The 12918-nt window shown below is 35.7% G+C and overlaps 1 protein-coding gene across 2 annotated transcripts in view; it reads left to right on the forward strand.

The window, feature by feature from the left end:
- The window catches only part of ADGRG7 (adhesion G protein-coupled receptor G7), a 113207-nt gene extending 100865 nt beyond the window's left edge, over positions 1-12342 (forward strand). For both annotated transcript variants that reach the window (XM_037835673.1, XM_037835593.1), the window contains 2 exons: positions 2544-2700; positions 12082-12342. In XM_037835673.1, the coding sequence (XP_037691601.1) occupies positions 2544-2700; positions 12082-12342 (418 nt within the window). The remainder of the gene's footprint in view (positions 1-2543; positions 2701-12081) is intronic.
- The last annotated feature ends 576 nt before the right edge of the window (positions 12343-12918 follow it).

Raw genomic sequence — 12918 nt, forward strand, 5'->3', positions numbered from 1 at the left:
AGGCCAACCCAGGCTTCTTCACATAGTAGTCTCAGGTTTCCAAAGAACAATTAAGAGAGGGCAAGCTCTAATGAGCAAAGCACTATCAATCCTCTGCTTGTGGCATATTTTCTTAAGTCCCTTTAGTGAAACTTAGTCACATGGACATGCCCAGATTCCAGGGGTATAGAAATAGATTCCACCTCTTTATGGAGGGAGTTACAAAATTTTGCATCCATATTGGCAATCTACCACATTCCCTGATCTTTTTTGAAATCTTAATCATGAAAATAAAAAATCTAATCCATTGTTTTGTGGTTTAGCCATCTTTCACAGCCTACACCCATCTCCTTTGGCCCAGACCCACGCTCTTTGTCACCATTATATATCCGTGTTGCACATTGTAGCCTATTTGACCAGTATTTTCTCTGTTCCGGATTAATAAGAAATGCTTGACATTAGGTGAACACTAAAGCACTGGTCCTCAACGTGTGGGCCTAAGATCCTGGTATGGTTCAGAGTTTTTCCAAACACCTTACAAATCCATAGGTATACCAAGCATTGTCATTTTGATATTTTCTTTGGGATAAAAAACTATGTGGCATAGGTTTCTGAGACACTGTTTGACAACCTTAAAAACAGTGTCCTTATACTGAAAACAATTAGGAACTGTTGAGTTAGAGAACTTCTCTCATTTAATACCCACAATTTTCAGTAATGGTTTCTAGCAAATCAAATGGCAGAAGTATTAGGGAATTTAACCCTCTGCCAAACATAATGGTGGGAATGTTGGGCAATGGGACATGCAAGGGAACAGGAAATCATTTTTTTTTTTTTCAGATTATACCAACAAAAACATGCTTGTTCTTATTTTATATTCAGGGCTGGCAGGGCTGGCTTCATGGGCATGTGGCCTGTGCTATAGCCCAGGTCCCAAGGCTAAGGAGGGCCCTGTACTTGATTTAATGCTCTGCTGTTTTGAAACTTAGTATTTTTAAACAAAGGGCCTGATGTTTTCATTTTGCACCAGGTCCTGCAAATTATGTAACCAGTCCTGTGGGCTGGTCCTGACCATTGGCAGGACAAAAAGGTGACTAGGCTACTCCTAATTGTAGAACAAACTTCTGTGCCTTTTGCTGATGAGACATGAGGGCTATATATTGTATAAGGAAAGCTCCTTGTTGGAATTAGGCTTATTAACAAGTGTAGGAAGCATTTTTTATTTTAGTTAAGCTTCGTTTGAAAACTTCTGCAGAATAGAGGTAGGGATCTAGAAAAGCCATCTCAGAAACTAAAAACTATTGTACCTTTTGATAGCTTTTGCAGAATGAAACCTGTTCTCTAGTAGGAAAATTCAGTGAGTTAATGCTAAGTATAGAAACTTTTGAAGTGATTAATAAGCATCTGATACTAGGGTGTTTATCACCTCTCATAGTTATGTAAAATATACTTTACAATTTTGAAAACCATATAAACATAGAGGATTTATATTTTAGATGAGTAATAAAAGAGATGGACAGCAAGATTATTATTATTTCTTAGTGAATGGGAAAAAAAACAGATTAATCTGTAACTTTTGATAGAGAACCAAGTACTTATGGTTAAATTTAGGTTTACTTGGAACCTTCATTTCATATTTATTAATCAGATATCTAAAGCTTTGTGTTTGTAAATTTAGTTTTCCCTTCAGGAGTGACTAATAAATTTTTACAGCATGTTACCTGAATTTTTTAAAAAAATATTTTTATATTCAAGCTATTTTTTTCATAATCTGTCTTTTATTAGATTTGATTGGACTGTGAAAACTCACATTTTTGGTTTCATAGTTTCTCAAAGAGGAGACACATATTCTGTTTCAACAAATATATAACAAGAGAGAAAAAATTACATTCAGAAAAAAATAGATATAAGCATGCCTCTGGTTAGACAAGATAAAGTTTCTTGTTATTTTATTTATGCATGATCATAATGAGTATCATCATCATCATCATGATTACTTACAGATTGTATTTATTTAAATCTTGCTATATAACAGGTAAGTGCTTATATCTCCTCTCAATTTATATTCCAAAATCTATGACTTGGATACTATTCTATACCTAATAACAGATGAAAAAAACAAGACTTAGCATGAAATGGAAGAAGATCACTCTGCACCTTAAAAATATTTCTCCCCCATATTAACCCAAGGAATAGGAAGGCCCCTGATGCCCCAAAAAAGGAATTGTTCACTGGTAATCTAGTAATAATAATCACTAAATAAAAATTCCATTCTTATAAAAAAGTTAATTCTTGGTAAAATTTTCCTGCAGTAATATTTAAAGAACTGTTTATTCCTGAGTTTTCAAGCAGGTATCAATATACTTTTAATAAAGCTTGCTAAATCAGATTTTTTCCAGAATGATATAGGGTCAAGCATTGTTTGTCCACTTGAAGCATAATATTGTTAAATGAACGGTGTATATGGGGAGCTAAACATGCTTTCTAAGTAAGAGGATAACAATGATATTAATAGGTAAAACCCCAAATGAATCATATTTTCTTTCTTTCTTTCTCTCTCCCAGCACAAAAAAGGTTTCATCCATTAAGAAAATCCTTAGCACATTATCTATTGCAGTCATTTTTGGAATTACTTGGATTCTTGCATTCCTTATGCTAGTTGATAATGATGATATCAGGATCATCTTAAGCTACATATTCTGCCTTTTCAACACTACTCAGGTATGGTGTGAACTAGTCTGAAAGTAGCAGATGTTGGTGGTGGAGATAACACACTTCTTTTTAAATCCCCGAAAGCCATTGCTTAAGCTTTGTTGATGAGGAAGGAAATACAGAACGGATTGCTCATTCTCGTTAGCTCTTTATGAATACCCTACTTTGTCTTTTCCTGGGCTGGAGGTCATAAAACACAATTGCCAAAGGGTTGGATCATGTTGGTCCCTCTGTTCTGTGTAGAAGTGATTTTTGTCAAGCAACTAGCTTGGGAAACACCTCCTTTCCTTTTCCCCCGTGCAACAGTTCAATGGCAGCCCCTTACTGTGGGTGGTATGGACAATACACAGTTATTGTTGGAGCTTGGATCCCTGTGGGAGATGGCTGAATTTTTTCTTTCAATTCTTTTACATTTACTGAGACTTGTTTTATGGTGTAGCATTTGTTTTATCTTGATGAACAAAACATTTGCACTTGAAAAGAATGTGTAGTCTATGATTCATGGGTGTAGTGTTCTAAAAATGTCAGTAAGGTCAGAGGGGTTGTTAGTGTTGTTTAGCTCTGTCTTCACTGGGTACTCTCAATTGCTGAAAGAGAAGTGTTAAAGTCTTTATGAATGTGAATTTGTCTATTTTTCTCTTTAATTCTCTCAAAGTTTGCTTTATGTGTTTTCAATTTCTTATCTCAAATGTATATGCATTCATGATTGTTATGTCTCACATATAAATTGAACCTTTCATCATTTTTGAATGTTCTCTTTAACTCTGATAATATTCTTTCTCATGAAGTCTACTTTAACTGATATGCAGGGTGATATTAATATACTCTATCCTTCTTATTTGAACTGTTTACATCCATTTAATTTTTTGTTGCTGTTGTTGGTCTTTATTGCAAGAGCAATGTGAAAGTTGTGTGGTATTTTGTTGTTGTTGTTTTAACTTTTTATTGTAGTAATTGATAAAGAGCACACAATTTCACATTTTAAGTACATTCAAATGTGCAATTCAATAGTATTAATTATATTCACAATATTTGCTTCCATAACTACTATAAATAATATACTGTAGCATCTCTGAATTCTGTTACATTCCTGTCAAGAGTAGGATTAGCAGGCAGTTAACATGGGTTGACCAAAACTGCAAGCCCTGTCTCCTCTAGGGTAGGCAGCAGCCCAAATCTCTGTTTAGTCCTTTTAGCCTAAGCTGGGATTCTTGGAGTAATCCCCCAGCACATATAGCTCAAAGTTTAAACAGAAATTTGGGCAGAATTTATAAACAGATTTTGGAACTTCCCCTCTCTGCCTCCTCCTTTCTTGGATATTCCTCCTTACTTTTTGGCTGCTGTGGTTTCCAGAAGCCCTGTGCTTGGTTTTTCAATCCATTTTCAATCCAATTAAACTTCATATTTCAATCCTAGGTTTTGGCACCTGAGTGGGCTGAACAGGTTTGCATGCAGGTTTAAAGCTATTAAAAATAAACAAAACCAGGAATCTCATCTATTGTTGGTGCCTTTTCTTAAGCATAGATTCCCCTTCCAGTTTCTGGGTGTTTTTGGTTGTCCTCCAGTGTCTTCAGGTAGTTTTTTTAAGGATGTTTTGTCCAGAGTTTATAGTTATTGTCTGCAAGAGGGTTGGTGTTCCAGTTTGCTAAAGCTGCTGGAAATGCAAAATACCAGAAATGGATTGGATTTTATAAAGGGAATTTATTAGGTTACAATGTGCAGTTCTAAGGCCATAAAAATGTCCAAACTAAGACATCAACAAGAGGATACCTTTACTGAAGAAAGGTCGATGGCATCTGGAGTTCCCCTGTCACCTGGGAAGGCACATGGCACCATCTGCTGGTCCTGGGCTCTGGTTTCAAATTGGCTGTCTCCAAAATGTCTCCGGGTGTTTTCTCTCTAAGCATCTTTCTGAGCTCTCTTCAAAATGTCTCTGCCTTTTATCCTCTCATAGAAGATGCCAGTAAACTAATTAAGACCCACCTTGAATGGGCAGGGTCACATCTCCATGGAAATGATCTAATCAAAAGGTCCCACCCACAATTGGGTGGATCACACCTCTGTGGAAACAACCTAACCAAAAGATCCCACCCATAATAGGTCTGCTCCCACAAGATCGGATTAAAAGAATTTGGCCTCTCCTGGGGTACATAACAGCAGAGTTGGTATGATAGTAGCAGAACCTCATGAAGTTGTTTTATAACGTAAATTTACATAGGTCTGAAGATGCTTTTATTCCTTGAGTCTTATCTCAAGAATAGATTTAATCAGAAATCTTTTTTAAACATTCAATTCATACTTTGTATTAAAATCTCAAAAGAAGATTTTCTTTGAAATCTTTTCTTTTAATGCCTTGGAAGTGTCTAATATAAGAAAATGAACAGTTAGACTGAAGATTATGGTCAACTACTAGTTTTCATCATGGTAAAAATACTAGTATAGATAAACCAAAAATGATAGATAAAAAGAAAAATAATTATGTTTGACCTCACAAAGTTTTTTTTTTATAATTTTGTTTTTATATATTATGTATGAGGAATTTCAACACTTTAAAATAAAACAAGGATGCATTATAGAAAGCTTACCTTGAGATCAGCATTGCCTTTTGTTCTGATGAAAAATACTGACATGGAGACTTACCGTCTCTGAGCTGGAAGGGTTAACTATACTTCAGTAATTAAAGAACTTCTCTTAAATGTACCCACACTACACCAGGATCATCTGTGAACAAATGTAATCACTGAACCACCTGCTTGGAGCAAGTAAAGGAGATCTTTGCTGGAAGCTCCCTCCTCAAGCTCCGGAGTGCCAATCCTGAAGGCAAAGAAATAACTGCTTAGATTCCACATAGACTGTTATTGCTTTAAAAAAATTTCTGAGCTTGACATTTATTGGGATTACCTTCTGACTATTTTTATATGTTACATATGAAAGTGATATATTTATTTTTCCAATTATTTTTCATAAAACTTTACTTACCATCTTAGTTTGCAGGACTGTTATGATGAATACCACACAATAGGTTGATTTGAACAACATGAATTTATCATCTCACAGTTTTGGAGGCTAGAAGGCTGTTCTAGTTTGCTAATGCTGCTGGAATGCAAAACACCAGAGACGGATTGGCTTTTATAAAAGGGGGTTTATTTGGTCACACAGTTACAGTCTTAAGGTCATAAAGTATCCAAGGTAACACATCAGCAATCGGGTACCTTCACTGGAGGATGGCCAATGGAGTCTGGAAAACCTCTGTTAGCTGGGAAGGCACGTGGCTGGTGTCTGCTCCAAAGTTCTGGTTTCAAAATGGCTTTCTCCCAGGACATTCCTCTCTAAGCTGCAGTGCCTCAAAAATGTCACTCTTAGTTGCACTTGGGGTATTTGTCCTCTCTTAGCTTCTCCGGAGCAAGAGTCTGCTTTCAACAGCCATCTTCAAACTGTCTCTCATCTGCAGCTCCTGTGCTTTCTTCAAAGTGTCTCTCTTGGCTGTGGCAACTTGCTCCTTCTGTCTGATCGTATATAGTGCTCCAGTAATTTAATTCAGAACCACCCTGAATGGGTGGGCCAACACCTCCACGGAAATTATCCAATCATGGAAATTATCACAGTTTGGTGGGGCACATCTCCATGGAAACACTCAAAGAATTACAATCTAATTAGCACTGATAGGTCTGCCCACACAAGATTACATCAGAGAATATGGCTTTTTCTGTGGGACACAATACAAACTGGCACAAAGACCAAAACCAAAGTCTTTTCAAGCCTTGCTTCCTCCTAGAATCTGTAGTGTTTTGCCACTATCCTTGGAGTTCCTTGGCTGACATCTCTACCTCTGTCAATGAAAATCTGTTCTTGATTTCCTCATGTGACTTTCTCTGACTGACTGCAACCAAATACCTCTGTCTCATAAGGCCATCCTGATTCAATTTGGTCTCATCTAAATAGGCTCTTCAAAGATCCTATTCACAAATGAGTCCACACCTTAAATAAAAATAACATCCTCAAACGTACCATTCACAAATGGGTGCATACCACAGGAATGCAATTTAAAGCTTGAACATATCTTTTTTGGGATAAATAATTCAACTCCCAGCATTTACTTTTAACTTTTTCATCAAAGACATAGAGAGGCATGGAAACAGCCTTTACTCTTATTCGTCTATCAATTTTTCATCCAGTGTTTAACTGTTTTTACACAATTCAATGCTATATTATCATACTACTAAAATTTATTATCTGTTTCAGTCAGTGATCTCCAGAGAAACTGAACTGATTTTATATATTTTATATATTTTACTTTATATATTTTATATATTTCACTGAAGAGATTTATTATAGGACTTAGCTCATGTGACTATGGGGGCTGGCAAGCCTGAATTCACCAGGGCAGGCCACAAACTATAAATTCCAATAAAGGTGAAGCCGAATTCCCCTGGGGAAGTTGGCTGGCTGGAGTAGAGGCAGAAATTTCTTCTTTCTGACTTCTGAAATCCTCAGTTCTAGCTTTTAAGACCTCCAGCACATTGCTAAAGGCAATCTTCTTTGTTAATTGTAGATGCAATCAACTGATTATGGCTACTACTCCAGCTATGAAAACCCCTCACAGTACCAAGCAAGCATGTCAGTGCTTGGTTGACCAAACAACTGGATACCATAATCTAACCAAGTTGACACACAGAATTGAAAATCATATGAAAATTGTATACCGTTCTGGTGTGCTATAACTTTTATCAATATAATAAAGCAGTATTGATTACATTTTGTCTTGCAATCTTATTTTCCATATATTAATGTAACAAATTCGAATTTGATGTTATTTGATTTTATCTAATTTACTTATGCTAATTCTTTTATTTTCAAGCTTTTTTGTGTTCCTTTTCTTTGTCTTATCTTATTCTCCATTTCTATAGTTTTTTGCATTTGATCATATTCACATAGCTTTTCTGTATAATGAAATAAGTTAATTTTTCAGCTATTTAAGGTTACTGTCATAACAAATATGTTTGATCTTATTCTGTTATCCTTTTTCAATTTTTCATGTGTCCAAGAGTGCTTCCTCAGTTTTATATATTCTGTATAAATTATGTTTTCTTTACTTAACTTTCTCTAATTATTTAGAACATTTTCATTCTCTTTTTAATTCTATCAATTATTATCTTTGTTTGTGAAAAATAGCTACAACTTATAAAGATACAATTTTAAATTTCTGGAGTCAAACAGCATGTATTGATTCTTTCCCTTTTAGGTTATTAATATCAGCAGTTTGACTGCTCCTGCCCCTGGTTTTGTTCATATAATTTAAACTTTATCGTACAATTATTATTGTTAAATTATACTTTCTACATTTTCTTCTTTCAAGAGATATTTATAGTACTTGGATTATGTTTAATAACCTCATTAACATCATTTTTCTTACACTTAAGTGTAAAAGGTTGCAATGTGTTCTGCCTGCCCTCGTATAATAGAGTGTACTGTTATTTATACTTCTTTATTCTAATGAATCTCTCACTAGTGGTAGTATATTTTTGGTAATTGTTTAATGGATAATCGGTAAACATTAATGAGGACTTTTCTAACCTGATAATTTTACTTTATATACCATGATAGATTTGCCATGAATTACCTTGGCATTTAATTCTAGGCATTAATCTTTATTCATTGAAATTCTGTAGACTTACTGAGATTTTATATTGTGGAAAAAAGTCTGAGATGAGGTAAACATTTCTTCTTTTTTTCTTTTTATCCCCATTCTTATACCATTCTGCTTCCCCCCCTTTTTTTAACAAAACTTTTTATTTTGAAATAGTTTTTGATTCATAAGAAGTTGCAAAACAGTACAATGTGTACCCTTAAACCAACTTCTCTTAATGATAATATCTTAGGTAACTATAATCCTTTATTAAACACAGGAAATTGACATTGATACAATCTATATAGATGATTTACACATGGGCTTTAATCTCTTGAAATGATGGTTTTAGTTTTAGGTATAATAATTTAACTGTGAATTAAATATGTAAATGTAATTTATTACCAAATACAAGAGAATTAGTCTTTTTTTTTTTTTAATTATTTGACCCTTTCTTTCACCTTAAAACAAACTTTTGATGAATGCAAGTCTCTTCTCCTTAACCAGAATATCAGTTCTTTGAATGCGGGAAACTTATATGTGTCTTTCACAACAGAAAGCATCTTGTTCAATACCATGATTCCATATATTACACTTCCCCAGAATTTTGTGGGGAAGTTTCAGTATTTGATTATTGTCCCATCAGATTGCTGAGAGTAGTTACAACTGTGTGAAGGTGATATCGTATTGGTTGTTTCTGGCAACCAACTGTCATTGCAGAGGGAATTCTTGAGGCAAAAATGGAAATCATCAGGAAGGACATTAGGTAAAGTTGACTGTTCTGGTTTGCTAATGCTGCCAGAATGCAAAATACCAGAAATGGATTGGCTTTTATAAAGTGGGTTTATTTGGTTACAAAGTTACAGTCTTAAGGCCATAAAGTGTCCAAGGTAAGGGGGTACCTTCACCGAAGGATGGCCAATGGCTTCCGGAAAATCTTTGCTAGCTGTGAAGGCACGTGGCTGGCATCTGCTCCAGAGTTCTGGTTTCAAAATGGCTTTCTTCCAGGACGTTCCTCTCTAGACTGCAGCTCCTCAAAACTGTCACTCTTAGTTGCTTTTGGGGCATTTGTCCTCTCTTAGCTTCTCCGGAGCAAAAGTCTGCTTTCAAAAGCCATCTCCAAAATGTCTCTGTAAGCTGCAGCTCCTCTCTCAGCTCCTGTGCATTCTTCGAAGTGTCCCTCTTGGCTGTAGCAAGCTCACTCCTTCTGTCTGAGCTTATATAGCACTCTAGTAAACTAATCAAGGCCCACACTGAATGGGCAGAGCCACACCTCCATGGAAATTATCTAATCAGAGTTATCACCTACAGTTGGGTGGGTCATATCTCCATGGAAACACTCAGTCAAAGAAATACAATCTAATCAACACTAATATGTCTGCCCATATAAGATTGCATCAAAGATAATGGCATTTTAGGGGACATAATATATTCAAACTGGCACATTGACCTAACCACAAATGATGATGAGTCTGTATGGTGCAGTGTGGGTAGCTGTTTGGCTGTCTGAAATGCTACCAACATGTTTAATGTTTGTAACCACCTCATTCTCTATGCAAGGTAGTCTTCTGTAGTGCTTTTTAGGTATAAGTTCTTTAGATATTAACTGTGTGCCTGCTATTGAATGTGAATGAATGTAAGGCAGTTCTTTACAGTTGTGGACACCCAACAGGAAATCCCTAAGTGGGCAATAAATAGGGTAAGCTTAGTCTGGGATTGCCAATTGACCCATGGACTTATTTTCTAGAGTGAGCAGGAGTTTAGGGAAGAACCAGAAAGAAGGCATAGTCAAGGATAGTCTCTCCTCCAATTTAAGAGAGGCATATTACAGCATAAAGGCTCAGTACAAAATATTAATACTACATGGTAAAATTGTGGGTAGCAATGTGGCAAGAGCACTGAACTAGATATCAGGAAACTTAGAATGTACTCCACCTTCACTAACAATGATTCATATGATTTTAGGCAAGTAACACAACTTCTCTAGGAGAGGTATGAAAAATATAAAATTGAAGAGGGGAAGATTAAAATAGAATGTTTTTCTCAAAATGGATCTGCATATGACTTACACTAGAACTTAGCGAGTGTTAAAATGCTGATTCTTAGGCTTCACCCCTTACCTACTCAACCAAAATCTATGGGGTAAGAGCTGAGAATCTTCATTTCATAAAAAGGACTCCCAAGTGATTTCTGTGTACACTAATGTGTAGGAACAATTAAATTAGTTCACATATAAGGCTTCTTCTAGACTTACAATGTTAAAATTCTAATACATATTTATTAAATGCTATAGATATTACTTAAAAACACAGTTTGGTCTTTGTGCCAGTGATAATTAGTTTGACCTACACATTTTGGGAGCACAGAAATGTTGAGAATCCACCAGACAGGACCCCACAGGATGGAGTCGTTATTGAATCTCATGGTCCAGGATATTTTCCTAAATATTTCACAACCAGAAATTTGATCCAAGTTTTTATTTTCTTTGGAATTTAAACTATGGAAAAACCAGGTGAAGTATTCCACTCTGCAGAAGGGGATACTTCTCTAAAGACTAGATTTCTCATATACCCCAAATCTAAACTGTCTCTCACTTAACAATCAGGATGATCGATGACTATTACCGTCCTTCTTAAACCCATGTCCCATGCACACTCTCCTCTGTCATCAGGGCCTTCCTTCAGAGCAGTTAGATACTGCCTATTAAGTAATGATCAACTTACTCTTTCTGCTTTGGACCAGACTACTAGTCTATCTCTTACTAGCATTTTCTGATTTTATTAGTCAAGCTCTTGAAATCCTTGGGTTATCTTACTATTTAGCACCGGCTGTCTCCTATAACAGCACTCTGAGGGTATGTTTTTAGGTATAAATATTTTAAGGCTTGGAGTCCTGTAGATACCAATATGGGCGACATTTCATGGATGTTTATGTTTAAATAATTTTTAAGTTTGATATAGGTTAATATTTACAAGAAGTTACAAAAATAATACAGAGAGTTCCAATGTATGCTTTTTCAGTTTCCTCCAATGGTAATATCTTTCATCAAAAGGAAGAAACTTTGGAACCAAACGTATGAGGGTTCAACTTCAGGCTCTACCAGTTACTGGTTAGGCAATCTTGGGCAAGTTACTTAATTTAGCTGAGCTTTAGTTTCCTCATCTGCAAAATGGGGAAGGTAAAACTTATTTTATAGTGTTGATGTAAGGATTAAATGAGACAATGGAGCAAGTGTCTGGTACTAATAGGACTTCAAAAAGTGGTATTCTTGATTTTTAAAACCATAGTACTCAGCTTTTTGTGGGTTAATTCCTCATGTGCATCTGGTCTTCATATTTAAAGTTCAAAAAAAATGAATTGGAGGGCTTTTAAAAAATTGTCCTTAAATGCACAAAATTTCTAGGTATTGTACTAAAACACCAACAATCCTAGATGGTTAGAACCGGAAGAATTAGGGATCAAGAGTCAAACTGCCCCCTTCAGGAAATGGAAGCTCATAGAGATTAGAAAACACGAGCAAAGTTACATGCCCAGCAGGTGGCAAGGCAGGACCTGAACCCTGGTCTTATGACTCCACCACTACTTGTAGCAATTTATATATGAGTAGGACATTTCCTCAACCCTCTTAGATGAAAATGTGCACAACAGCTACAGACTGGTAAACTTAGATATACAATGTGAGAGAGTGGGTGGAGGGGTGAAATAAAATCTCTTCCTTGATTCTGTATTGCAGTACTAATGTTGAACTTTCATTTTATCTTCAGGGATTGCAAATTTTTATCCTCTACACTGTTAGAACAGGAATTTTTCAGAGAGAAGCTTCCAAAGTGATGAAGTCGCTGTCGTCATCCGCTGAGAGAGTGAAGTCAGTGCCATTGTTCAGAAAACCAAAGCTGCGTGTAAGGATGTATAATATGATCAGATCCTTTCCAACCCCAAAAGAACACTTTAGGCTATTGGAGCCATCTGTAGTCACTGAGGAAATGACCCTGTCTGAAAGTGACCAAGCAAACTCAAGCATCTAGACAGTAAAACTCTTATCTTTTGTGGTCCTCTTTGTATGCAACATGCATGGTTTTTTATGTTTCCTTCCTTTATTATCCAGTCTTCCTAGAAAGGCTCCTTCGATATATTTTGCTCAGGGTTAAGAATTAGGTAAAACCTGTTGTTTATTGTCACTGGGGATAGTGAGTCTGGTAGTTTTCCTATTAGTTAATAAATTCCTGCACAAATGAAGTGGAGAATTACACACAGCACTCAAAATTACCATTGCTCCTTAAATCATAAAGTCTATGTGACAAACTTTGATTAAAATGTAGGATCTAGAACAACTTCTTTTCTAATTTACTGAAAAGGACACAAGGAGTTAAATTTACCTTCCAGAACAAAATGATTCCTGATGAACATTGCAGGGAGTTGCTTATATGTACGATGTTTTTGATCTGTAAATGTTATAAATTTGTATGTGCTTGTAATTTTATTTACAATTTAGAACTTTGAACTAATTTAACCTCTGTGAATGGATATTTTTTTCTTAAAAAAAAAAAAAAAGCAGATTTTGTGGCCAGAGAAATTGGCTGTGTAAGAAATGGACAGTGAGA

This window comes from Choloepus didactylus, chromosome 1, assembly GCF_015220235.1.
Source record: "Choloepus didactylus isolate mChoDid1 chromosome 1, mChoDid1.pri, whole genome shotgun sequence".
NCBI classification, from domain to species: Eukaryota; Metazoa; Chordata; class Mammalia; order Pilosa; family Megalonychidae; genus Choloepus; species Choloepus didactylus.